Source organism: Salvia splendens, unplaced genomic scaffold (assembly GCF_004379255.2).
Source record: "Salvia splendens isolate huo1 unplaced genomic scaffold, SspV2 ctg75, whole genome shotgun sequence".
In the NCBI taxonomy this organism is placed as follows: domain Eukaryota; kingdom Viridiplantae; phylum Streptophyta; class Magnoliopsida; order Lamiales; family Lamiaceae; genus Salvia; species Salvia splendens.
Window position 1 is genome coordinate 73337 of NW_024599422.1, and position 27151 is coordinate 100487.

The window sequence follows — 27151 nt, forward strand, 5'->3', positions numbered from 1 at the left end:
GAGAGTGGACTTAAGGTTGTGCTCGTACTCCGAAGTGCTTTTGCTTTTGACGACTATATCGTCAACATACACTTCGACCTCCTTTCCAATCAGGTGCCGAAAAAGCTTGTCTACCATCCTTTGATAAGTGGCTCCGGCATTCTTTAAACCGAATGGCATCTTTTTATAAGCGAAAATGCCGAAATCGGTAATGAAAGCTGTTTTCGGAGCGTCACTCTCATCCATCAACACTTGGTGATATCCTTTGTATAAATCAAGAAAACAGAAAATTTCGAAGCCGATCAAAGCTTCTACTTTTTTATCTATATTCGGAAGGGGATAGCAATCTTTGGGACAATGCTTATTTAGATCGGTGAAATCTATGCACATCCGCCATCCTCCTTCCTTTTTCTTGATCATGACAGGATTGGCCACCCACGAAGGATACTTCACTTCGAATAACACATCCGCCTTCAATAATTGACGGACTTCGTCATGGATGACTTGACTTCGTTCTGCCGCAAAGAGTCTTTGCTTCTGTTTTATCGGCCGGACCGAAGGATCAATATTTAACCGATGAGTGATTACCTCGGGGGGCACTCCGGTCATGTCCAACGGAGACCATGCAAAGACGTCTTTATACTCCTTGAGGAGCTGGATGGTTTTTTCCCGAAGTAGAGGCGTTCCCGCGAAGCCGATCTTAACCGTTCTGGATGGATCGTCTTCGTACAGCTGAACTGTCATCGAGTTCGGCTCCGGTATGACTTCGGTCATCGCCTCTGACTCCGGCTGCTGTGATTGCTATGCTTGATGGTGCCGATCTGACTGCTCGGCACTTCTAAGCGCAATTTGTAGACATTCCTTTGCTCTCTTTTGGTCACCTCGGATGACCGCTATCCCTCCTTTAGTAGGGATCTTGATGGTGAGGTGATAAGTAGAGCAAACGGCCCGAACTGTGTTGAGCCAGTCTCTCCCCAGGATGATGTTGTACGGGGACCGAGCTTTCACCACAAAGAACTCGATCATCGTATTGGAGCTTGTAGGCGCTTTTCCCACCGTGATCGGAAGGCTGATAATGCCTTCAGGGCGGGTGTCCTCCTGGGCGAAACTTTTCAGAGGAAGTGGAGCCGGACTAAGCCGAGCTGGATCCACTTCCATTTTATCGAAACATTCTTTAAAAAGAATGCTGACTGATGCTCCTGTATCCACAAATACTCTGTGGATCAGTTTGTTTGCCACTCCGGCTTGAATGACAATAGCGTCTTGGTGAGGAGAGATGGCTGGGACGGGATCGGCATCTGAAAATGTAATCACTTCGTCTTTCTTCAGCCTTTTATGTGTTGGCTCCTCTTGATTGGAACCTCTGCGTTCTGCTTTTAGGGACGACTTAGTCTTCCCGGCAGGGAGAGCATCAATAGTCTGGATTACTCCATCATATTGCGGCTCGTCGTCGTCTTCGGGATCCTCATGCCTTTTCGGATCCTGAGGATTGCAGTTCGCACCTCTCTGCCTTTTGTTCTTTTTCGGCTGCTTGCTTTGGTATTTTTTTAACGTTCCTGTTTTCACAAGAACATCAATACCTGCAGCCAAATCTCGGCACTCCTCGGTATCGTGTCCGTGGGCTTGATGGAAGGAGCAATATTGATCCTGAGGTCGCCGCACGGCTGATTTCGTCATCCGCTTTGGTCTTTCGAACATATCGGAATGTAGTTCGAAAATTTCCGCTCTTGACTTGTTCAGCGGTACGAACTGAGCAGGCGGCTTCTCGGGGTTGAGACGGGGTCCCAATCTGTCTCGCACCGGAGCCCTTTGAATTCTTTCAAATGGAGTCCGGCGAGGATGCCCCTGATCGCTATGATCGGGCTTCCTTCTGTCTCCTCGGGACGATGAGCTGTCTAACGACCGTTTGCGACGGTCTGCCTCATCGGCCCGGGAGTACTGGTCCACAATGTCCCACATTTCCTGAGCTGTCTGCGGACCGCACTCAACGAGCTTCCTGTAGAGAGCTCCAGGCAGGATTCCATTTTGGAATGCCGAGATGACAAGCAGATCGTTGAGATCGTCTACTTGCAGGCATTCCTTGTGGAATCTTGTCATAAAGTCGCTGATTTTTTCGTCGCAACCTTGACGAATAGAAAGCAGCTGAGCCGAAGTGATCCGGGCTTCCGCTTTCTGAAAGAACCTCCTGTGGAAAGCATCCATTAGATCTCGGTAGGATCTAATGCTGCCTTGAGGAAGGCTGTCGAACCACCTTCTGGCGTTCCCGATGAGCAGCTCGGGGAACAGCTTGCACATGTGGACCTCGTTGAGACCCTGGTTCGCCATGTTATATTGATAGCGTCCCAAGAAATCATGAGGATCCACGAGTCCGTCATAGGTTATCGACGGAGTTCGGTAGTTCCGCGGCAAAGGAGTTCGGGTGATATCGTCCGAGAACGGAGTCTTTAATGCTCCGTACATGGCGAACCCGACATCTCTTCGGTACGGAGGAGATGGAGTTCTCCTGTGGTTCCGGTACCGAGGAGGAACAGGAACATGTCGGGGTTGAGGATTCTTTCTCCTGGAAGACACGTCACTACTGCGGTAGTGACTTTCATGCCTAGATGAGGAGGGAGAATCCGTCGTTGTCTTCTCCGGCTGTTGGCTCTTCTGCAGGAAGGTTAAGAACTCCTCCTGCTTCTCGGCCAAGAACAGCTTGACAGCTTCATTTAAATCGGGCTGCTGGGAAGACTCGGTGCGATGACTCCTGGAGTGGCTTGTTCCTTCTTCGTGAGAACCGGAGGTAGATGTCTCCCGAGGCCGTTTTTCAGACCTGCGAGCTGGACTAGCTTCCTCACGGTTATCACGAACGGTATTATGGGTGTTATGTGATCTGGTATGCATTTTTTTGGGGTGGAAAAAGGGTCAAAAATTCGCTTTATCACAAATTTGGTTCTCTGTTTCCCACAGACGGCGCCAGTGATGGATCCGCGAAAATTTGATGTTAGAGAATGCAGGAAAATACAGATCACGACACAGAGAATTTACGTGGTTCGATTTACTGAGGTAAATCTACGTCCACGGGAAGAAAAGAAGGCAAAGTTGTATTGCTTGATCTGTTTTCTACAGCTTACAATACAGACTTGCTATTTTGTATTTTATCTCTAGAGATCGAGAGAATGTAACCCTATCTATCAGATCTAGGTTCTATTTATACAAAGGACCAAGATCGTGGCATGCAGCTATTTACTAGGTAGTGGATGTCGTGGAGATCGTGGCGATCTTGCATGGGTCCACTATCCTGCATGAGTTAATGACTGCTTGACACCACTAAATAGATCGTGGGTGTAGTGGAGGTGGAAATCCTGCATGAGTCCACTATCTCCTAGTTCGGTCAAATACTGAGACCGAACTGCTGAATTATGGCCGAGCAGCTTTTGCCGATCTGAGAGTAGAGCTTGATGCCGACCTGAGAGCAGAGTTTGATTGGTTGGCTTTTACCGAGCTGTAGGCTGGGGCCGAACTCTTTGGTTGTGCCGAACTGAACTCTGATACTCTTTAGTCATGCCGAACTGATACTCTTTCTTGGGCTTTAGGCTGATGGGCTTTACTGCTGTTGGGCTTGTTTAGTACCTTGTTTAGTACGTACTCCATCAATGCCCATTGAAGCGATCCGAGTCTTTCATCTACAAAAATCAACGGCTTGAGTAAGTCATAAAATTTGAATAAAAATGATTCTCATATTGACATCCATTCATAAATTAAATTCCAGTTACCTAGTTTATATTAATAAAGCTTACTTATTAAACAAAACAAAATTTTATACTACTATGTAAAACAGGATAGAACGCCGACAGAGTCATCCCACTTGATTGAATTGGTTGACAAAATTAATTCACTCTAGGGCTTCTCCATCTACATCGAGATCCAAATTTATAATAAAAAACACTCATATAATCTTTATAAATTGACATATATAATCATAGTTTATTTTATTTGCGAATATATATATATATATATATATATATATATATAGCTCTCCCTCTTGAAATCCCAGCAATTTTGAAGCAACTACTCACCATTTTTGGAGGCGACCAACATCTCAGAACAGGTTTGGTTTGATTTTTCACTCACATTGCTAGTTAATTCACATGTATATTTTCTTTTCTATGCTCGATTAATCAAATGGTAACATTTGTTATTTTTTTCAATTTTTGTGAGTGAATAATGGAAAGAGGCATCATCACCATGGCTGGTTGGTTAAGTTTATTTATTTGGTCAGTTCTTGTGATGAATGCTCAAGTTGATGGAGATCAATTAATAGACATTACTTTTCTAAAGAGTGCTATTCCAAAAGGGGCAGGTTGGTTACATTCTTATTTTAACTATTTATCAAAGCTAACAATTAGTTACTTTTCACCTCAGCAAATAATCACTATTTCCATGCAACAGTTTGCTTAGATGGCAGTCCACCTGCTTACTCCTATTTTGAGGGATATGGAAATGCCTCAAATAGTTGGATTGTTTATTTGTAGGTAAAAACATAATGCATAAAAAGTGTTTATAATATGCAACTAATTGATGATGATCGATATGTCATTTGTGAATATTTTCATAAGCATAACTGACATTTAGCCTATGTTAGTATTGGAATCATCAAAATATTAGAATGTAGACAAAGAAAAAGATTAGAGTAAATTTGATGATCTTTTGATAATTTATCAAATACTCCATTAGTATAAAACAAAGAAAATTCTAATATAGAGTAATTTTTATTTAAATATTCACAAAGAAATAAAAGTCAATGTTATAGAGTTATAGTAATGCAATTTTGTTTTTGTTTTTGTTTTTGTTTTTGTTTTTGTTTTTGTTTTTGTTTTTGTTTTTGTTTGTTTTTGGATATTAGTCTGGTGGATGGTGTAGTTCGAAAATAGAGTGTTACAATAGATCAACTACACCGCGAGGGAGTACTTACCCATTTATTGGTAATCAAACCAACTTCTGAGGGTTACTAGATACAAATTCCACTTTTAATCCAGGTATATATTTCAACAAATAAATTAATATTTGCCTTCATTTAGTTGTTGATGAAATTTGAATTTTGGTTTCATGTTCATACAGATTTCTACAATTGGCATAAAGTTTACATTTACTATTGTGATGGCTCATCATTTATGTCAGATATCAAACATGTCGATCCAGTAAGTCTTCAATTGTAGTAGTATAGGAGTAATTTTTTTTTCTTGGCTCTCCTCTCTTGAGCATTTATATAAATTATTATTATTATTATTATTATTATTATTATTATTATTATTATTATTATTATTATTATTATTATTTCAGAGGACCAAAGTCACTTACCGGGGTGCAAGGATTTTTAAAGTCGTGATGGAAGAATTGCTCTCTAAAGGAATGGGAAATGCTAAAAATGTACTATAAACTACATACTATTTTCTTTAAAATATTTTTCATTCATATTTCACTATCATATTTTTATGTTTACTTGGTCAAATCTTGGTCGATCTACAGGCTATGTTAGTAGGTACCTCAGCCGGTGCGATGACAACCACCTTGCATTGTGATAAGTTTTAAAAACTTTTTCAAAATAACAGTCGAGTGAAGTGTATTTAAGATTCTGGTTTCATCATTCACGGGTATATAATTCAAAATTTATTACTTCCACGTATGTGAATCACATTATTGAATATGCTATATACTATTAGCACATTAATGTGTGTAATTTACTTGCAGAAAGGGCCTCCTTGGAGATCACTATAGAGAGAAATATTACGCCGATATAATTAGAAAACATGTATGTATTTTTTTTTACACTAGATGTTCATGGAAATGTTTATTAAGTTACTTTTCCTTTGTTGTTTTTAATTTCACTGGAAATATTATTAGCCCTAACATCATCACTTATTTCCAATGGTTCTTACATTTTTAAATACTCCATTCGTACACAAAAAATACTCCTTTAATTTCTGGATTTGTAATTATTTGGTGGAATATGCAGACAATTTGATCGGAGTTCTTTTCGGCAAATAGATATTGAGAATGACTTCCCGCGGCACCTCACTCACTCCGGACCTCTTTCTCCATAAATGTCTTGCCAGCCACTCTGTCTAATCATCATCCAACTTGTAGTTATTCATGAATCAAAATTTTTTTATGCACTTATTACAAGATCCACCTTTATTCATTCAACTAAATAATTGAATAAGTATAATGTCATATTCGAATACATTATTTGTTCTCTCATTATTGTCAAGTTTCAACTCGGTTGACGTTGACTTTTATGGACACACAATTGTGAATAGAATATTCGGTCATAAATTTCAATCACATTTGGGGAAAATCTAGAATATTTGATAACTCAGTGACTCAATCGAAATTTCAGCAAAATTTAATGAAACAACTCACAAAAGCTTATTTTAAAAATTCTAACACCAATATCAGAAATTCTAATTTCACTTTTTGATAAGCTTGACTTACTAATAAAGTCTACTCCTCCTTGATCGTATCATTGCTAGAGAGATGGCAGTTTATGCTGCTCTGCTCTGTTTCCACTCAAGTCCAAGCTTAGGGGATATCTAAAGCACTACGACGCTTGCTTCAATCCTCCGTCTCTGGAACTCACACAAAATCTGTACAAAGAGGTTTTCTCCTTTCAAGAATTTTTGGGGAGATTGGACGGCAGAAGCAGGGAAAGATTGAAAGCTTCGCTTGCACAAATCGCCGTGGCAATACCCAAATTCCACGATCTATTTTCATTGCATCTCTCTGAGCAATACGACAAAGTTCCAGAACAGAGGCCTAAATCCAGATGAAGAAGAAGAAGAAGAACAAGGAAGCGATCCAATCTCACGTTTGATAGACTTGACTCATCTAAAACCTAATGTCCATTCCTTGATTCAAACTTTTAACAAGGTGAAAGAGGAGCACGAAGAAAAAGAAGAAGACTTATGTGCAAACAAGGCCAAGATGGTCGGTTTATCCGATCTGCAGATTGTGAGCTTAAGGAAGAGCTAGTAAGAGTGTGGCACCGGAATGTGAAGTTTCTCTCGGTTGCTGGGATGGCGGGCATCGGTAAAACCACTCTTGCGCGTACAATATACGAAGATTTTGATATGGTCGAATGGTTTGAATGTCGTGCCTGGGTGGAAGTAGGTAGAGAGTGGCAATTGCACAATATTATGAGGAACATTCTGGGTCAAGTGAAATCTCATCAAATGATGCTTACCATGGAAGATGATGATGATGATGAGAGGGGAAGTGAGTACTTGAGGGAGAGGTTGAAGGGTAAGAGATTCTTGATTGTATTAGATGATGTGTGGGATGCACAAGTTTGTCATGACATAAAGAAGCTTGCAGCTACTATTGAGTATCTAGTTGGGAGCAGAGTTTTGCTTATCACTAGGATGCAAGGAGTAGTCGAACGCGCTGGCTTATAATCCGGGATTGATTCCATGGATATGCGGCTCATGGACAAGGATGAAAGTTGGGATCTTCTTCGTGAGAAGGTGTTTGCTATGATGGTGCCTTGCTCGTTCCAGCTTGAGGAGGCTGGAAGGAAGATTGCAGAGAAATGTGATGGCCTTCCTCTTACAATCATCAAAGTGGCTCATCTCCTATCAGGATCAGAGAAGACCGTGGAGTACTGGAACGAGGTAGCAACGCGAGATAAACATGAAGTCTTTAAAGCTGCATATGATGAAGTATCAAAGGTATCCAAGCTATGAAAACTTACCTCATCATTTGAAGATGTGCCTTTTGTATATGGGAGTTTTCCCTAAAAATGCTGAGATTCCCGCATCCAAGGTTGTAAACATGTGGCTTGCTGAGGGATTACTTGAACAGAATAAGGCTAAATCTGTAAAGAAGCATGCTCTCAAATATTTGGATGAGCTTGCTTCAAGTAGTGTTATGGTTTACAAAAGGAGCACTAGAAGTTCCTCTGTGATGTCCATTGCTAAGAAAGGGATCAAGCATTGTGGCCTCCATTCTTCGTGGTGGCACCTCTGTCAACACGAAGCTAGGAAGAACAACTTTTTCTGCGTACTCGACAGTATGGAAGACAGTTCAGAGGAAAGTATAAAGGGTCAGAGAAGGTTGTGCATTCACAAGAACATCCTACTTTGTATCAAAGAGGTATACGATTCAGTAGAGGATAACTGTGCGTTCTCTGCACGTTCTCTTCTACTTTATGGTCCCTTTAGTTGATATCCAGTGCCAATATGTTCTGCTTTGAGAAAGCTTGAGGTGCTTGATGCTCTCAAGATTCGTTTCTATGAGTTCCCATCACAAGTAGTGGAACTAGTCGAGTTGAACTACCTTGCTCTCGTGTACGATGGGGAGATCCCTCCTTCCATATCCAAACTTCAGAGACTTCAGTTCTTGATTGTTTGTCCACACCAGCACATCAGATCAGGTGGAGCTGCGTTGTATCTGCCTCGAGACAAATGGGATATCGAAAAACTTAGGCATCTTCATGTCATGGGAAGCGATCTACCTGATTTATGGGGCACCCCGTTGGCAAACCTCACGACGCTTTTGGATGTGAGTGCTCGTAGCTGTAGAAGAGGTGTTTTTGAAAGAATCCAAAATTTAACAAAGTTAGGGATTCGAATCGAATTACCACCTGATCATTGTGATGAGCCTCTGAGTTACTTTGATCATGTTTCTATTCTCAAAAATTTGATGTCACTTAAATGTGTGGTAGTGAATCCTGAACTTAGGTCTGAGTTAGTTCATCCTCCTACACTACCAAATCTCCCAATATACCTAAAAAAGTTGGCACTGAGTGGGATGGGGTATCCATGGTCAGAAATGAGCAAGATTGCTTCTTTAGAAAAGCTGAAAGTGCTCAAGCTGCGATGCAATGCATTTCAAGGTCCAAAGTGGGAAGTCGAGGAGAAGACGTTTCCAGCGCTCGAATATCTTCTGATGGAAGACTGTGATCTGGAGCACTGGAAAGTCGAAAGTGGAAGCTTTGAAAGGCTGGAGCATCCAAGTATAAAGCACTGCTACAATTTAAGGGAGCTCGATTGGGAATGCGATGATAATATTTCGATGATCGAAGTAGACAACTGCGACCTTATGGTTGAAAAGCAGATAAAAGAGGCAAACTGGGGAAGGGGAATGTTAGCCTTGGATTTCACTATGCATTGTTCTTGGAATGATGGGAAGCATAAGCCATGAGAGAAATCCTGATCTAGAAGCTCACTTTCATTTCTTTTACATTTCATTGCTTTCATTTTTCCTCCTGTATATATATAGATTGTATGAAACAAACTATTTGCTTTAATGTTTTAATACCAATCATCTACACAATTCAAGAAGGCTAGACACTCATACTTGGAGAAGATATGATAATCTTTTACATCAGAGAAGATATGATAATCTTACTTGCAGATCTATTACTACATCAGAGATCCCATTCGAACTTCCTAGAATCATAATCAACACATAAATAGTGAAAAGCTAAAAAGAATCTACACCATTAAGTCTTGAATCTTGCTTACCCTTAATTCAATCATTGATCCAACATGAACAAATCCAAGTAAAATTCCAAGATACAGAAAAACGATAAGTGCTGATAATGCTAATGCTACAACAGAATCTACACAATTAAGTCATGATTACCCTCAAAGATTAAGGCAAACAAGTAACTATTGCTCTCGGAACTACACTAACATCCTTCTTCATATTACAGTTACAATAACCACTCCAACTATTCTGCGAATCCGTCTCCTCAGAAGATCGAGCAATCAAGCCGGCACTGGACAAAACAAACAAAACAAAGTAAGAAATGAGTACGGATCAATAGTATTTTTGTGTAGGACTACAAGGATCGTGTGAGAGTGCTTCAAGATCTTAGCTGGTTACAGTGGAAAAAGATGGCAAGTGATCATTAATAACAGGTAATACCGGCTGAAATCAATGGAAAAATCTGTAGTTTACTTATTAGCTATGAAGGCCATAGATACTCAAAGTCTTCAATAGATTACATGCTAAAATCAGTGAGCACTATAGGAGAAAGAATGCTTGATGAAACCTCTACATTCATTAAGGTTTGGGAAGCAGATTACTTTTAGTGAATACAGTGCTTTTTATCGATTATGTCTATATTTACAAGCTACGAGCTTCAATTTGTTAATATGATGCAGTATGAAAAAACCACCCTTGCAAGACTAATATCAAACCTAAATTCAAGGCAGCAGACTTATGAAGTATTTATTCAAGATGTTGGAATCACATCAACCAATGGTAGGCTTGAGTTACTTCTCCAATTAATGAAAACGCATTTGATCATGATATGATTAAATAGAAGTCCAAGAGATATACATTTAAACAGAAGAAAAGACATGATAGCTAAAAGAATATCATATGAAGTTGAAATACTTATAAAGGGTAAAAAACAAGATGAAGACATACTGTATGTAGCAGTATCAATTTGTTCAGGGAGCTCCTTTATATCAACTTCAAACCTCTCTTGAACCTGGGAAAAGGGCACATTTTAAACCCAGAAGCTCTAGGAACCCATGGAAAGCGAGAAATAGCATGACGATATTTTACCTGATTGAGAACATCAGAATCTGATGCAGATGATACAAACGTAATAGCAAGCCCTTTGGTTCCAAATCGACCAGCGCGGCCCACCTGTAGTAGCAGAAAGTTCAATAAGGTGACCTGGTCCACAATTAAGTTAGTAACCTAAGCACATCAAGTCTTAAAAATGGACATACCCTGTGTAGGTAGGTATCTGCAGAATCTGGCATATCATAATTTATAACAATGTTCACACGCTCAATGTCAATTCCTCTTCCAACTAGATCAGTTGCAACTAAGATTCTCTTCAAACCCTCTTTAAAACCTTTGTAGCGTGTTAACCTGAAAAGGGCAGCACAGACGTCTATGATCAAATACTATGAAAAAAAATAGGACCAAATATATTCCATTGCAAATCTGCAATGACATTAAAAGATAAACTTACCTTTCTTCCTGAGACATTCCAGAGTGTATGCATATCGATGGAAAGTTGCACTCTACAAGCAACTTGTTTAGTTCGGCAGCCCGGCTGACACTTTTAACAAAAATGACAACCTGGTTGAAATCCAAGGCATCAAGAAGGTCATTTAACTTCCGGTTCTTCTCCAAATCTGTCAGCTTGATGTAATGCTGGAAAATAAACAAAAGAAACATAATTAAAAACTTTGTACTAGCGGGCAAACAATAAATATATGCTCCATAACTATGCAGGTCACTGTACCTGTACAAGCCCATGAAGAGTCAATTTTGCTTCATCATCCACATAAATTTCCATTGGCTGCAAAAGATAGGAGGATAGCACACAAGTTGAATCATAAGTTGCAGACAAAGCAAAGAACAGGTTAGTGTCTACCAAAATTGACAGAGACTACATCTTCAATCAATCAGAGGTTTGTAGCATAAAATACATGAATATCCAAAGCCAATACAAATGCTTTTCCTAATGGCAGCCTCATTTTCTTATCCTATTAGATTATAGGGTGAATGATGACCATATAGCATATAAGTAGTATATAAGTAATAACAACCATATGGCAAATACTTGACCTACTTGCATAATTATTGGCTCAACTGATTGGTTTTTTAGGATTCAAGGGTATCCAATTACATTTGTAAACAACTACTCAAGTTCTGTAACATCCTCAAGCCTCAACCACCACCAATTCCCGGAGGTAATTGGGATTATAAAACATTACGAGTGCAGCTTGAATAGAATTAAGTTGTATAACTAAGAGAAATAAGGTTAAAGAAAATTACATCTTGCATGAACTTCTTGCAAACAGGACGAATCTCCTTGCTCAGGGTAGCTGAGAACATCATCACTTGCTTATCATGCGGGGTCATCTTGAAAATCTCTTGAACATCTCTTCTCATGTCTAATAAAGAGTCACTGTTTAAGCATGATATCATAGTGGCCTTATTCTAGAATGGTAGTCTATAACTCAAATTGAAAACAAACATACCAAGTGACTCGAGCATCTTATCACACTCATCGAGAATGAAGTGCCTCACGTTTTTTAAACCAAGATCCTTATCTCTAGCAAGAGCTAGTATCCTTCCAGGTGTTCCGACAACAATATGGGGGCACTCATTCTTCAGCAAGTCCTTGTGGGTTTTAATGTTAACACCACCATAGAACACTGCAACTTTCAGATCAGGCAGATAGGTACTAAATCGCTCAAACTCATTACAAATCTGCCAAAAAGCAAGATTAAGTAATTAGGGAGTTTGACATCCACATCAAGATGTAAGTTTACATTTGTTCACATGTGTAATCTGCTAAAATTGATGTCAAAACCATAAATGTGCATTATCCAGGGTACCTGATATGCTAGTTCTCTTGTATGACAGAGGACAAGGGCAGCTACTTGGCCAGAAACAGGTTCAATCTGTTGTAGGGTAGAGAGAACAAAGACAGCAGTTTTTCCCATCCCAGACTTCGCTTGACAAATAACATCCATTCCCAGGATAGCTTGAGGTATACATTCATGTTGCACTGAGAAGTAGAACAAGGAAAATCCGACGAACGAATCCTCAATCAGAAAAAGTTCTTTAAAAGTCGCTTTATTGAAAGTGGTTAACTAGGCCAATTTTGGAATGAAAATCAGGATAGTCAGATTAATTTTTACCTGAAAAAGAGGAAATAAACAGATGGTTAGTCAGTTTCATGTAAAGACAAGCTTAGACAGTACTATTGGCAAAAAATTCATATGTGCATAATATGCTGGAGAGATTTTATCATTAAGGGACAACACGATGACTGTACATAAAAGGAAAGCCACAAAATAGACGGGAAACAACTTAAATCGGAAAACAAAGCCATAGATTGGCATGGATGATTAAAAGTGATTAACCCTGCAAAGTCCTAGGTCGAGGTATTATCTTCAAATTCAACTATTCAAGGGTAGAAAAGTATTCTGGATGTTATCTCAATGCTTAGAAATATGGATTTTTTTGGTCAAGCAAACAGGTCAAGAATTCTCCAGTGACCCAAAAGCTAATCAATGCCATGCTATTTCATCTTTAATCAAAAAGTATTTATTTTGGTTAACTATTAGGAGTAAAATTCTCCAGCGCTCCTGAAGTTAACCACGTTCATGCTATGTCATCTCTATTTGAAAAGTAATTACGAATTTCAATCAATGGACATGGAGCCCTACCTTCTGATGGATGCTCAAACCCAGAATCCACAATCGCTCGAAGAAGCTCTGGCTTCAGTAAAAAATCTCTGAAACCCGAGCTATGAATCCCTACATAACCCCTGCATTGACCAAAAGAATAGATAAAAATACATCAAAAAGATAGGCCAGCAGCAAGAAAGTCACTTAACGAGTTGACCAAGGAGCGTGGTATTGCAGTAAAATTAAGGGCAAACTATCAAAGAAAGTATTCTTTCGAACTTAATTATGACATCTCAACTTAATTATGACATCTCAACCGACCATCTATCACTGGATTCCCAAATTAACATATCAGTTGGAGAGGCAATTAAGGAGTTCTCAAAGCTCGAGTTTCATCATTTTCAGATCTCTTACAAACTACGCGCATAAAGACTATAAATCCCCATTAGACTCGATTCAACAAGCAACCCACACCCCTCCTCACACAATCTAGAAAATGCTTCACGATTTATGTTTTCACAAATAAGTCAATAACTATTATTCAACATATACACCTCATACTCAATCAAACAGAAACCAAACTTTCAAATTAGCGCAAAAGCAATTACTTTTTGACGGTCTCCCCGGAGGGTTTTCCATTGGCAGAGTCCGGGGCTTTCTCTTCTTCTTCCTCGTAGTCGAGAAGCTCTTCCTCGTAGACTTCGTTGTCTTTTACTTCGCCCATCCTTCCCCTGTAAACGCAGATATGAACAGCCTTTCGAATCTCAGCTCGAATTAACGAATTGAAATCCAATTTCAAGCCCAAAGCGGAGGATGTGTATACTCGATGCGTACCTTGAATTTAAACTGCGTGAGATTTGATAAAGAGATAGAGCGCGCTGGGAAAAGGGGGAGATAAACCCTAATGATTTTGGGGTTTTAAACTGCTAAGCGAGCTCCAACTCCTAGGGTGAAATTTCAATATTTTTATAATAATAGTATCGAATAATTAGATTTCCAATTGTGTCCCATTTCTTATTTTTTCAAATTCAAAAATCAATTTCAACTTTTCGTTGTTCACATAATTAGATTTCCAATTGTGTACATCCAATTTCAATTTTTTTTCTTGTTCGGTTTAATTATATGCTTACTAATGTAGTATTATCATGTAATAGGGTATATAATGATTTAAATCGATAATGAATCGCCATAAATTATAAAAAGGCGGTTTAACTATTAAAGTAATGATTTTTATAATATTTTCTTAGTATCTCCTATGAACTTAAAAAATTAATAGAAAAACAAATTTTTATAAAATCATTTTTCACATACAGATGATCTAGTGCTTCAGATCAGTGTGGTGGTTGAGCAAGCACTGCCACCATGTTCAGCAACACTATTAAGTCATATATGTCTGCAATTCTATATCGAATAGTGTAGAGTGATAATCTTTTCGATAATGAAGTAAGTGGTAGAATTTGGTTTTTTCATTATTAACCAATATGTTAGAGGTTCAAGTCACTATAAAGGTATATAGGGAACCATTGTTGTGTTGGGGTTTGGTGCCCCTTGCACAACGGAAGACTTGTACATAACAAATAAATCAGATAAAGATCTATTTGACCGATTATGCGATTAATCAATTCACATGATAATTGCATGCTACTTCCTCCGTCCCCGATTAATTGTCATTCTTTTTCATTTCGGTCTGCCCCTCAATAATCGTCACACTTCATTTTTACCATAAATGGTAAGTAGGTCTCACATTCCACTAACTCACTTCACTCACATTTTATTATAAAACCAATATAAAAAAGTGGGTCTCGCATTTCACTAACTTTTTCAACCAACTTTTCTTTACATTTCTTAAAACACGTACCCGGTCAAAGAATGACAATTAATCAGGGACGGAGGGAGTAGAACGCAAATAATTCATGTTTAAAGAAAGTAAATCCTAAAACATGAATTCTACGGTTTAGAGTTACCGATTTGATTCTTCAAAGAATCGTTGATTGCTTGCACCTTCTCCACGATGATGATCTTCAATACTAGACCACGGATCTTCTGACTGGTTCCCAAACTGTATCTCAATATCAGTGTGGGCTGATCTTATCAAAATACTATGACTCAAATAAAGAAGACAGAAAATTCCTCACGGAGGATGAGCTAAAAATCTCACGGAGGAGAGTTGAAAAATAGTCCTATTCTAATTAGAGAGGGGGGACGAAATTTTCATGTGAAAATAATAATAATTTATGTCTCCTTTGTTCTCTTATTTATATTAAGTTACGTATTGGGTCAGTCAGGGATCTATGGAAGGTTTTGGATATGGTCTCCCCCAATTAGCTTTTTACTAATTAAATTGAACTCACAATTTAATACAAGCTTATATTGGAATATTACGAGCAGTCACTACAGAAGTAATATTGCACTGTTCATCCAAATCCGAAATTATAAGTAATCCGAGCTTCCGTTTGTTTGTTGTTTATTTCCCGCGCTTAAGAGAGAAATGTTCATTAATTAATTAGTGTCTGTTGTAGACTTAATTAATTAACATCTTTTTAATTCCAAGAGTGGACTTAGCGAGAAACACTTATTTATTATTCATGGAATAATTAAATTCCAACTATCCAGTTTCAGAATAATAAAAACTTGTTCGAGCTCCTCTTGGGGACATTATCAAACCAGACTCACCAGGCGCGCGATTCAACATAATAGCAATCCTAGCACCGCTAGATATTAATTACCACTACCCAATATATCAGGATTATTGGGTTGCGAAAAACCCGCACCATTTGATAAGTCAAAGTAATGCATAATCAATAACGTATGCTCAATGCTGTATGTTGATTAAGAAATAGTTGTTTATCAAGACCTAGTCTTCCAGTAGATAGCATGAAGACATGTCTTCCTGTTAGATCCGTTCAGTGCTATACCACACCAATGTCAGTAAGGCTTAGAAATATCGGACTGACATTGCAACCTTTCGCGATAGGTAGCCAAAGCAGAACTGACCGTGTTACCTTAAATTGGACGACGCCCACAATCGGTCTATTAAAACAAAGACTTAGACTTTGTTTGCTTCTTATGCATTTAAATGTTTATAAAACATCTTATAAATGCACAAGCAAACACAATGTAATAATATTAGTGATTCTATTCGTGCGAAACTGCTCGAATAATACTGAATCGGGTTAAAAGTGGATTGTTAAGTTTTTCGTATACAAGCAAGATTTTATTCGTGCTCGAAACATGCTTTTCAATATATCAAACCTAACATGTTGATCATTTAAAATAACGCTTTGGGAAGAGAAATGAGCTACAAGCCTACAACATGTTTAGAAACCTCGTGAACAGAAAGAGTATGTTGGAGGCAGTAATGGTCGACGCTGAATACAGTTGTTCTCTGTACAATCTAATTTAGATTAAGAAAATAGAGTCATTGTGTTACGGACTCAATTCCCACATCGGTTGTGAGAACAACTGATGTGGGGTATATAGACTAAATGGGCTCTCTCTCCCAACAGGCTAGTCTTTTGGGATGAGTTCTCTTGTTTGATCTGTATCAATTGGTGCTTTCATTGAGAGCCCAAACGGCTCGGAGTGGTGGCCGGGCAACGAACTCGCCGTGACCAACGAGTGCGTTTGGGGCCGACTTGGAGTGGTGACCCACGGAGTGGTGGCCGGGCAAAAGAATCCGCTGTGACCAACGTGGCCGTGACCAACGAGAACTCGGAGTGGTGGCCCACGGAGTGGTGGCCTGGCAAAGAACCAGCCGTGACCAATGTGGCCGTGACCAACGAGGACGTTGGCCCTTAAAGGAGGGTCGAATGTTACGGACTCAATTCCCACATCGGTTGTGAGAACAACTGATGTGGGGTATATAGACTAAATGGGCTCTCTCTCCCAACAGGCTAGTCTTTTGGGATGAGTTCTCTTGTTTGATCTGTATCACATTGACACTATCGTTGTCCTAGCCGTTGGCTTGCAGGATTCATTTGAAGCACAGGAGGGGGAGAGGCGTGATAGAGTGCCGAGCTGGATTTGTTTGATTAGAAACAATATTGTTTTAATTCATTGAGTTGCTATTTCAACTTTCAATTTGTCATGTGAGTCTTAATTTGGTCCAAAATAACACAAAGTTCGTGATTTTACTGACTGATTAATATTCCTTTATAAAAATTAATAACTACTCCACTTTATTCCACAACTTCAATTTTTGGTTATACTATAATTCATTAACATTTTCGACAATTTTTAGAAGCGAACTATGGATTGCTCCTTCAAGGATCGATCGAGTTGGTTTGTTTTTAAGTTTATAGATGGTGGTCCTTGCGATCAAGATTTTTAGTTGAATAGTTTATTTTCCAAAAAAAACTATTTATAATATCATAGGTATAAATAAATAAGGAATTTGATAAAATATATATAGAAACCCTTATTTGATTGATTAGAAAAAACATGCAATTGATTAGAAAATTAAAGTAATTAATTACTTCATAAGTTCTTCAATCATCTGCAATGCAATCTTCTCCTCTTCATCCCTCTCGTCTCCGAACTCCGCCGCCGCTGCCACACCACCACCACTCCGGTCGTCATTCACGATCTCCTTCTTGCCGAGCTCAATGGTCATGACCCAGTTTGCTTCGGATTCTGACCCGGCCCGTTTCTGCCAGACTCCGATGTGGGAGCTCTCGTTGTCGAGCCGGAGGCACGTGACGGATGGCGACGGCGATTTGCAGCATTTGCGAAGCTTCTCGCTGATAACGGACGAAGAAGGCGGCGGTGGGGATGACTTAGTGCTGCGGCTTTCTTCAAAGTTTTCCGGAACTGGGAAGTTTGTTTTGGCATTTCTGCCGCTCATCAGCACCGCCGCCTCGTCGTACGCCCTCGCCGCCTCCACCGCCGTCTCAAAGGTCCCCAGCCACACCCTCCTCTTCCTGAACATGCATATATATACTAATAAAATTATTTGATATATTATATACATTTTTCATTATTTGAGTAATGTTCATTGATGAAATTAATTCATTTTTACTATAAATAGAAAAAACGAGAAATCAAATAGTAGTTGAGATAATAGTACGTAAGAATCTTGGTAGCATGTATCGAAAAACGTACAATAATGGGTGGCGGATCTCGGCCACCCAAGAGCCCCATTGCCGCTGCCGGACTCCTCGGAACTTTGTCTTCTGCACCATGGCGACTAAAATCGAATGAAATTGATCAATTTTGTGTGTGCGACAAAAAAATGAGAAAAGTCAAGCAATTTAAAGTGAAGTGAGTGCAATTAATAGGAGTAAGATTTATAACAATCGAGACAAGAATGAATTTACTAGACCAGCTTAGAGAGGAAAAGTCACTTTGCCTGTGGTGGTCCTAAATACTTTTTGGGGAATATCTTTTAAAGATGTAAATATTGAAATCTATCACTCCATTTTATAGTTTCATCGATATCGATCGTTACGGATCGATGATGTAAAATTATTTATTAGGTATGTTATTTTTTACTTATTCGTTTTATTTTTGACAGGAGATATGTTGCATTGGTCTAATGAAGTATAGACTCATTTGTTATACATTAAAAGCCCTACATATGAGTTTATAGATTATTACTGGCGTGACAAATATTTATTCTAACAATTGTCGAGCACATATATCGACAACCATGGTGAAAGTTTTCTTCCAAAGCTATTACGTACACAATTATCTGATCAATTTGAAAATGTAAATTTATCTTAAATTTTCAAACACTCTTTATAATTGCTTTTCTTAAAAAGATGATTCTTTGAAAGTAGGTAGACTTTACATTTCTCGAAATGTTTACACACATTTAGTGATTTGATTCCTTTCTTTGAGTTATTTTATATTTTATGATTTTTATCATACAAAAATAGAGATGATAAAAAGACATGTAATTAAGAATAGTATAGCACTTGTATCTATATCCCACGTGTATTGAGTTTGAACATCGCTAAACCTTTTTAGGTAAAATTAATGTTGTAGGAGTATTTTATTTGCAAAATGTGACTGATCTCTTACATAGGAGTATCAATAGCAATTGCGAGCTATCCACATCCAAATTAAAAAATAAATAAAAACTCAACTTATTTGACATGTGACATATGCCAAGCATTTTAATATCAAACTTATGGTATTACTGTATTAATTTGGTCCCATGGAGTACTGGGCATAAATGGAAACGTACCGATGTTGTTTTATTGTTCAAATGACGCCAATTTTATACATTATTTGGCGAATTGATGGAAATGGTTTCTCCTTTTTAAAGCCAAAGTAAAGTAAAATGTTTAACCTAATAATTCGAACTAAAATTCTTAACCTTGAATTATTTTACTAGCAAGATCCGAACTCAAGCACAAAAAAAGTTTAAATCCTATGAAATGAAAAAGAGGAAAAATATGTCTTCATGTATATGGAGCTGAATTAGTAAAAAAAGGGGGTTTCAACTATTAAGCTTTAATCATGTTCAAATAATTAAATTAAATTATTAGCTTTTAATTCCTACATAAAGAAGAGGCCGGGCCCAAAACAGTAACACATCGGACCCCCTAAACGGATAGAGTTCAACAATTAAGATAAATAATTAGCTAATAAATTGCAGTCTGCGGTGGGGTTAGTACAGTTGGCTGCATTTTGTTTACATAATTGCGCGTAAATGTGGTATTGTTTGGATCAATCAAATTGATGCTTTGCTGTGCAGTTGTACACTTGTACTGCTTCGATGGACAGCTGGGTGTTAATTCACTCCGTAATTGAAACAAATTAGTATATTTAATACTCACAAGAGTGATAACTCAAGTCCATTTACAGAGACTTAATTTACTCCCAATTTCTGTTTTTTATTATTATTATTTATTTATTTAAATATTTGGAGTGGTGGCTTACCAACCTAAAAATTTGATTTTTTTATCAAATCTTTTATATTTTATGTATATTATTGTGCATAAATCTATATCTAATGAAACATAACAAAATTATTGTCACAAAATTTTCAAACTTGAAATTTAGCATATACTATAACTCTTACCAAAATAAACTCCATTACCCTATAGTTTGGACAGTTCTAAGGTAATTTTTTTCTTCCCAAGAATAAAAGAATATCATTACATCAAAATTTCCGTAATGGAGTAATTATTTTGAATATAATACGACGGGTTGAGAACTAACTTTTTAATATTGTCCAACTCTAAAGTGGTATATTCATTATGACCGGCCTTAAATATATTTTTAAATAATTTACTTATAATAAGAAATATGCATGGATATTTATTACTTCATGTCTGGGTTGGGTAATGTGAATACGCCATTCCACCAAAATGCCGCTTTGAAGAAATCCTAATAGCCCAAAAAGCCACTACTTTTATTTTCAGCTAAATATTAAAAAGAATAATTTGTTTGTAACTTTATAAAATTACGTTAAATTCTGGTATGTAGATCAGCTTTAAAATATGTTTAAATTATGAAACTATTAATATATTCTGGTTCGGCAACCAATCAAAATTCTGACACCGGCAAAAAAAATTTGATGACTTACTTACGTAAAACTATATGACGTTAATTAAAACATTCTCACATTGTAGGCAGTAAAACACCGTCCTATTATATTAAATTAAATAATTTCATTTGTTAATGTGATTTATACTAAATTAAATAATGTAAATTTTCAATTTTGATACGAATTTGAAACAAGTCATCCAAATAGGAGTACTACAGTACTACTCGTTACACATAATGGGCTGGGCCCAACCAAAAAGGCAGAACTCCGCAGAAGCAATGAAATTGAATCATAACCCCAATAATTTTACATTCGGCAGTCACACCCTCTCAATCAAGATTAAACTTAGGTACCTCAAAAAATATAGTTTGAGCTGCAGAATGCATATTTAAAATTGCTTTGGTATGTAATGAGTTGGCAAAAAAATTGCATGAGACAGAAATTCTGTAATAGCATAGACTACAATGTGGTGCACTTTAGAAAGTGTAAATTATATGCAGTGATATTGTTTTTCATGTCTTACAATGATTATTATGCACATTATAGATAATATTAACAATCTTAGCATAAACTTCACGTATACTTGATTGCACAAAATAAAATTTAAAAAATTAGACATGATTTTGACGATTCACAAAATAGTTTGTTGGTCTATGGATTTCATGTGTGTCATTGCTTGGAATCAGTTCTACACATCTTCTCAATAAAGAAAGAAGCTCATAGTCCAAAATTTTGCTCCATAAGATACTCGTATCCAATTAAATACTATATTTTATTTGTATCTTTTCCAGGTGATCCTTATACTATAGAGCTTATTATTCTATGGTTGGGCTCTTTATCTCTTTTATATTTACTTCTAACATATTCCTTCATAACTTATATACCTACTACTATTATATTTACAACATCTAATCGTTTTATTTTGTACTATTTCATAATATTGTTTAGAAGAGTATAAAAAATAATTTCATAGGCGTGTGGGGCAACATGGAATTACCAATGAATGAATCTGGTGTATTATATCCAAAATAAAAAATAAAAAAAATAAAAAAATCTGGTGTATTATATCCATTCATTTCAAATCCACCAAAAACGTAAAAACAATGAAGCACAAAGAGGGGTAGTATGGTCCTTACACAATGTGATTTATTAGCAACAAAATATGCAAAAATTAAGATAATACATTGCCTATGAAGAAAAATCCAGAGTTTTACTTTTTAATGAAGTAATTAAGATTTAATTACTCAATTGCTACGAGTACTTACATAATTACTAACAATTATTAATTCAGCAGCCACATTTGCTTTTCGACTGCAGTTGCAAATTCAATACAATAAGAAAAGTAAAAGAAGCTCTTATTTTAATCCCATCTTCACTGAAACCTCTCTTTATAGGTAAATCTCATCCAAGTTGGGGGTGAACTTCTTTCCCATTTGCAATTTATGCACTGTATAGGTTCATGAATTCAGTGTAATTTCAGGGGTTTGTGGAAAATTTGTGCCGTCGATGTTAATGCTGGGGTCCCTTTTACGAATCGGATCAATTGCAGCTTGGGTTTTGCATATTATTGCTTGCATGGGGTAAGTATCCATATTCTCTTATTTTTTCTTGCAAGGTTTGTGTTTATCGTGGAATAACTTTGATTTAGCTTTTTTGGACTATGTGGATAAGGTGTTAATTGTTATGGTTTGTTTTTATTTGGCATATGTGAACTAGCTGTTTCAATTTTTTGTTGATTTTCAGTTTGGAAATAGCAATAATTCTTAAATGTTTCATGCCGTATGATTTCTTTTGAATGGTTTTAGGTGGTACTATTAGTTGAATTGGTGTGAGAGATTGAAGCTTGATGATAGATGTGGCTACCTTGATTTTATGGCAAACAGATGTTTGTGCTTATATGTTTGAGCTGATCTGGTGCATCCAGATGTACGGACATTTCCCTAATTAAACTCTAATTGATGATTGTTAAACCCTGATTAGGGATTGATGAACCCTAATTGGAAAGTGTGCACCTAAAATCCGGATGCATAGGAGTTTATGCCTTTATGAAATAGGGTCACAATTGTGTGCAAAGGTTGTGGTAGTTGAATGAAGCAACTATTTCAAGGCAGTGTTATATGATATTCACCTATTATTGAAGCTGTAGGATGGCTGAGTCTCAACGTCATGAATCAGTTGTTAATATGTGTTAGTTTTATGGAGTACTATTATGGCATTTGAACTGAATGATAGGAGTATGATTGATTTATTACAATTGAAACAGAGCAGTGGTTGTCTGGGGAGTCATGTCAGGCCCAAACTGAATTCCTCACTTGATGAATTCAAAGGGAAGAATAATCACGATTGGAAAAATACAAAAACTACTCTATCGGAAGATTTTTGGACCACCAGCAATTGTAATATGGAAAATACTGCTTTGCAGTCTTGTGGAAGCATCTCGTCTACCAGCACACTTACTCAGGTTTATGATGCTCATGGCGCCGGATGCTCGAGCACGCCTTCTGAATTTGTAAACCATGGTAAGCATGCCTTCTGATTCCATGTTAAATTACGGTATTGTTGGTATGTGTGTTTGTGTGCTCGCTTGCGAGTGTGAACTATTTTCGTTTTCTATATGTTTCTAGCTACTTGCCTGTTGCTGTGTTGTTCTAACCCATTTTCTGCACTGGTTGAGTGTTCTCTGTTTCTTAAAATGGCAGAATATTCTCCTTCCAATTCATAGATTTTGTCTATTCTCTACGCTTTGTGGATTTTGGATAAGTTAATCTTATGTGGAGAAGCTCCGGCTGCAGGTCTAATTCTCTGGAACCAGAATAGACAGAAATGGGCCTTGGATAAAAGGCCCGAGAGTCAGGCACAACAGCTTCGAGAGCCCAAGTTAAGGTGCGATGATTTCCTATAGCTGCATTGTTACTGTTTGTTTTAGAGGAGGTAATGAGACCAAGCATGGAGTAATCAAATAACCTATAAATTGAATAAATTATGAGTTAGCACCTTATACATGATCTTCATATTCATGGCTAATGGAATAAAGATGCATTTACTTTGTGTGATAAGATTAGATTGATAAAAATGTATGTTTGAGCATCTGAAGGATTAGATTATCAAACGAAGTCCAAAATCACATCAATCCATCATAGCGAATAGCAGATAAGCACATATATAGCTATCATATCACTTAAGACACCCCAAGAGTTCCTTATTAGGATCATTTCTATTGCTTCCTATGACTCACCCTGTGTTGTTGTTGGTGCTTAGTATGCTGAACCACAGTTTGGTCGACCCGGTAAAATATGGACTGGGCCTTGAAACTAGAGGCCCAGAAAATCCTGGGAGAGACCAAATTAGACCCTGCCTGGCTCATACCTGGCTGGGCCTGATTACACCATCTTTATATAATTTTTATTGTTGAACTTGTTCCAGAAAAAAACCACGATCTTGCAGTTGGAATGCAACCTACGACAGTTTGCTCAGCAATAACAAGCCATTTGACAAACCTGTCCCGCTTGGTGTAAGTTTCTTTCCCTGCATCCCAAATAATTACAGCATGCCGCTCCTATAATCTCACTGTTCCGACTGTTAAACTGGCAGGAAATGGTCGATTTTCTGGTAGCGGTTTGGGAGCAGGAAGGAATGTACGATTAAGAAACTGAATCCCAGGTGATTGTCACGATTGTGGATTACAGATTATGTCTTCCCTCTTGCTGTAAACCAGAATTTTAGCAGTTTCTTGGTCTTTTGTTGAATAACAAGAACCATTGTGCTGCATCTGATCACATTGATGAATATCATTGCTTATATAAAAATGAAGAATCGTTTTTCTTGCTTTGTTTTTAAGCTCAAATTCTATTTTGCAACATAATCAATGGTGTTGTGGAGGCTACAAGTACAATTTGTTGCTGCTATCCATTTATAGTCTCCATTACATGAATTCTTGCTTATTTTTAAATTAAATGACATTTATGCAAAATGAGCTAGATTTCACGGCAAGATAATGACATATTTGCAGAAAGAGATAGAATTCAGCTCATGGCTAGATAGATTATAGATAGAGATCAGGTAGTATGTATACATCCTTATTTGACACACATATTTCATCCCAAAGCAATTACTTAACGAACTTCAACTTCCTTAACATCCTTGTTTGCCCTTTGAGCCTTAGGTATGACTATATTGAGCACCCCATCCTTCATCTCCGCCTTGATTTCATCGAGCTTTGCATCTTCGGGCAGCATCAGGCTTGTGTTGTAGTAACCATAGCTGCTCGACGACCAGGACTTGTCGTCAGAGTCGTGCTCCTCCTGATCCTTGTGCTCCCCTCGTATGCTTAGAACCCCATCCTCCACTGTTATCTTCACCTCATCCTTCCCCACCCCCGGCATCTGGTACTGAAGCTTGTAGCTGTCTTCGTGCTCCCTAGCCCGCCCAAGCATTTGTGGCGGAGCTATGTTCTCCAACAGTCTGTTTATGTTCTCCGTTGCTTGGACCAACGCGTTCCCCACTCCCGAAGGAAACATATCTGCACGTTCAGTATTACCTATAACTCAATATCTTAATCCAAATTCATATAGAATTGCATGTTTTTAACTTCAATGGTGTTTCATCATGTCGAAATCCAAGTTCATTCTTACCCCAAAGAGCAGGGACGAAGTCACGGCCGTCTCTCCTCCACAAGTTGCCGCCTCTCCGGCCCCTCTGCCTCGGAGAAAGCTTGGGCTTCTTGCCGCCCTCTTGCACAGCCACCTCATGGCCCCCGGCAGCCTTCTCCTCCGCAGTGGAGGAGAGCCCCCGGAGAAACTGAGAAGCCAATCTTTGTTTCTCCGGGGGAGCGGTGGCTGTGACATTTTTGGCCAACAAAGAAGCAGAATATGATGCCCTTTGCTGCAAATTCTTGAGAGCTAAACGTGCTAATGCCATTGTTAACACAAACTTGGAGAAGGATTGATCAATTCTTGATTTTTCAAACTGTGATTGTTGTTGAAGTTGAAGGGGGAGAATTAACTAAGAAATATTTATAAAAGGAAGGGGCGGTTTCTAGGAGGTGGTGGAAAAAGATGAGAAGAATCATGTTTTTTCTTTTCTTCATCATTTATGCCACAGAGTTTTCCAGATTGTTCAAGCTAATTTTCATGCCACGTAGTCATAAATAAGGTCCTCAAATTATTTACGTTTTGGAATTTTGTCATAAAAGTGTCAATTTTACAAAAGTGTAAATCACATAATGGTCAAAACTCATCTTAGAGTTAAGTTCAAAAAATACAGCTTGTAAAAGTGTAAATCACATAACGACCAAAATTAGTACTTAGTGTAATTTTATATACTTATTAAATATATTATGTATAAAATTGAAACCGAAATGGTTCCCTAATTATTTTCTAATTAATAAAAAGATGTATGAATCGATTTCGTTGATCATATTCATATCTATGCGTGATAATTTCAGTAAGGTTGTACTATAATTTATAAGTATCATGATTCATGTACAACTATATGGTCGCTTTCCACCAAAATTCGGTTAATGAGTAGAAGTTGTACCAATATCTTCCTCAATCAATTGTGACAAAATTTGTATTCCTCGATCTATTCACACGAGTTATACTTTTCAGTTTCAGAAACTTCAATATGGGCAGACTTGTTGCTTTATAATTCCCCAGCCTAGTAACTTTATAAAATGACAAAATGAATCAGAAGCCAAAGTTAGAGCATATGAAAAGATATGTGTTATGTATTTTTGCAGCCTAATCAAAGTAACCTATTAGATCTATTACACACACGAGATCTAACCAGATTTGCGAAGGGGCGAAGGAAAGCATACATGATACTTATAAATTATACTCCTACTAGTAGAATTTATCAAAGAATTAAACTTGAAAAAAATAGCAGAATTAGGTTAAGGACCAATATCCATATTTAACATCTATTTAGATAGAAAAAAAAATACTAAGTTCACTTGATTCAAAAATACATAAACTTCTACCATTTTTTTAGTTTCGCAAACAATTTTGGCAGATTAGAAAATTAAATAGCAATCAAAACAATGGGGTTTTTATTATATTACAATAACTTGACATGATATAAATATGATGTGAAAATCAAAATAACTACAACATAATTTCCAACTCCTATGAAAAATTGTGCATTTTAACTTCAATTTGAAAGATTGTTTACTGAATCGGGAACGATGAAAATTGAACAATTAGATGTTCTATTTTTGGCGTTTTATTGATTACTGAATGCATACAGCTAGCAACAATTTTGCAAAATACTACTCCCAAAATACACCCTAGCATTACATGTACGATTTTCTTCTTATTTTAGTTCTGGAAAAAAAATTGCATATAATTATAAATAAGAATTAAGAAAATGAACAGGAGCAGTTTTTTTCACGTTAGGAAGTTCAGTTCTCTCTGCATTTCTAACTGCAAAGCAAAAGAAAAGGACTTTAGAATTTAGGAAGCGTCTCCGACATTAATTAAAACTTGTAGACGATAAAAAAATGCGAATTCAAGTAAAAAAGAAGTAGACA

General features: G+C 37.4%; 6 protein-coding genes and 1 long non-coding RNA gene across 8 annotated transcripts; 4 read left to right on the plus strand and 3 right to left on the minus strand.

Moving 5' to 3' along the window:
* Positions 1–4038: 4038 nt before the first annotated feature.
* LOC121791212 lies at positions 4039–6145 on the plus strand. Of its 2 annotated transcripts, XR_006048495.1 has the most exons (7): positions 4039–4321; positions 4411–4997; positions 5080–5159; positions 5302–5388; positions 5488–5612; positions 5710–5770; positions 5975–6145. It is a non-coding gene; the product is annotated as an uncharacterized LOC121791212 (long non-coding RNA). The 2 variants fall into 2 exon arrangements; XR_006048494.1 differs by having other exon boundaries at positions 4039–4997.
* A 778-nt stretch (positions 6146–6923) lies between these two features.
* LOC121791198 (putative disease resistance RPP13-like protein 3) lies at positions 6924–7412 on the plus strand. The gene has a single exon (XM_042189225.1). It carries the CDS (start codon positions 6924–6926, stop codon positions 7410–7412), a length of 489 nt encoding a protein of 162 aa, XP_042045159.1.
* A 15-nt stretch (positions 7413–7427) lies between these two features.
* On the plus strand, positions 7428–9159 carry LOC121791199 (putative late blight resistance protein homolog R1A-3). Its single transcript, XM_042189226.1, has 3 exons — positions 7428–7628; positions 7723–8134; positions 8189–9159. The coding sequence occupies exons 1-3, from the start codon at positions 7428–7430 to the stop codon at positions 9157–9159; spliced, it is 1584 nt and encodes a 527-aa protein (XP_042045160.1).
* A 301-nt stretch (positions 9160–9460) lies between these two features.
* Positions 9461–14115, minus strand: LOC121791213 (DEAD-box ATP-dependent RNA helicase 15-like). Its single transcript, XM_042189238.1, has 12 exons — positions 13965–14115; positions 13739–13861; positions 13170–13270; positions 12333–12505; positions 11973–12204; positions 11767–11885; positions 11231–11287; positions 10955–11139; positions 10707–10851; positions 10537–10620; positions 10396–10459; positions 9461–9739 (listed from the first exon to the last, which is right to left on the minus strand). Exons 2-12 carry the CDS (start codon positions 13852–13854, stop codon positions 9729–9731), a joined length of 1287 nt encoding a protein of 428 aa, XP_042045172.1. The 5' UTR covers positions 13855–13861; positions 13965–14115; the 3' UTR covers positions 9461–9728.
* A 3419-nt stretch (positions 14116–17534) lies between these two features.
* LOC121791210 (ethylene-responsive transcription factor WIN1-like) lies at positions 17535–18360 on the minus strand. The gene is made up of 2 exons (XM_042189235.1): positions 18231–18360; positions 17535–18049 (listed from the first exon to the last, which is right to left on the minus strand). The coding sequence occupies exons 1-2, from the start codon at positions 18308–18310 to the stop codon at positions 17602–17604; spliced, it is 528 nt and encodes a 175-aa protein (XP_042045169.1). The 5' UTR covers positions 18311–18360; the 3' UTR covers positions 17535–17601.
* Positions 18361–21929: 3569 nt separating this feature from the next.
* On the plus strand, positions 21930–24453 carry LOC121791202. Its single transcript, XM_042189228.1, has 6 exons — positions 21930–22019; positions 22106–22205; positions 22889–23144; positions 23418–23508; positions 24049–24136; positions 24217–24453. The coding sequence occupies exons 3-6, from the start codon at positions 23027–23029 to the stop codon at positions 24268–24270; spliced, it is 351 nt and encodes a 116-aa protein (XP_042045162.1). The 5' UTR covers positions 21930–22019; positions 22106–22205; positions 22889–23026; the 3' UTR covers positions 24271–24453.
* Positions 24454–24584: 131 nt separating this feature from the next.
* Positions 24585–25751, minus strand: LOC121791201 (26.5 kDa heat shock protein, mitochondrial-like). Its single transcript, XM_042189227.1, has 2 exons — positions 25257–25751; positions 24585–25144 (listed from the first exon to the last, which is right to left on the minus strand). The coding sequence occupies exons 1-2, from the start codon at positions 25540–25542 to the stop codon at positions 24738–24740; spliced, it is 693 nt and encodes a 230-aa protein (XP_042045161.1). The 5' UTR covers positions 25543–25751; the 3' UTR covers positions 24585–24737.
* Positions 25752–27151: the final 1400 nt, after the last annotated feature.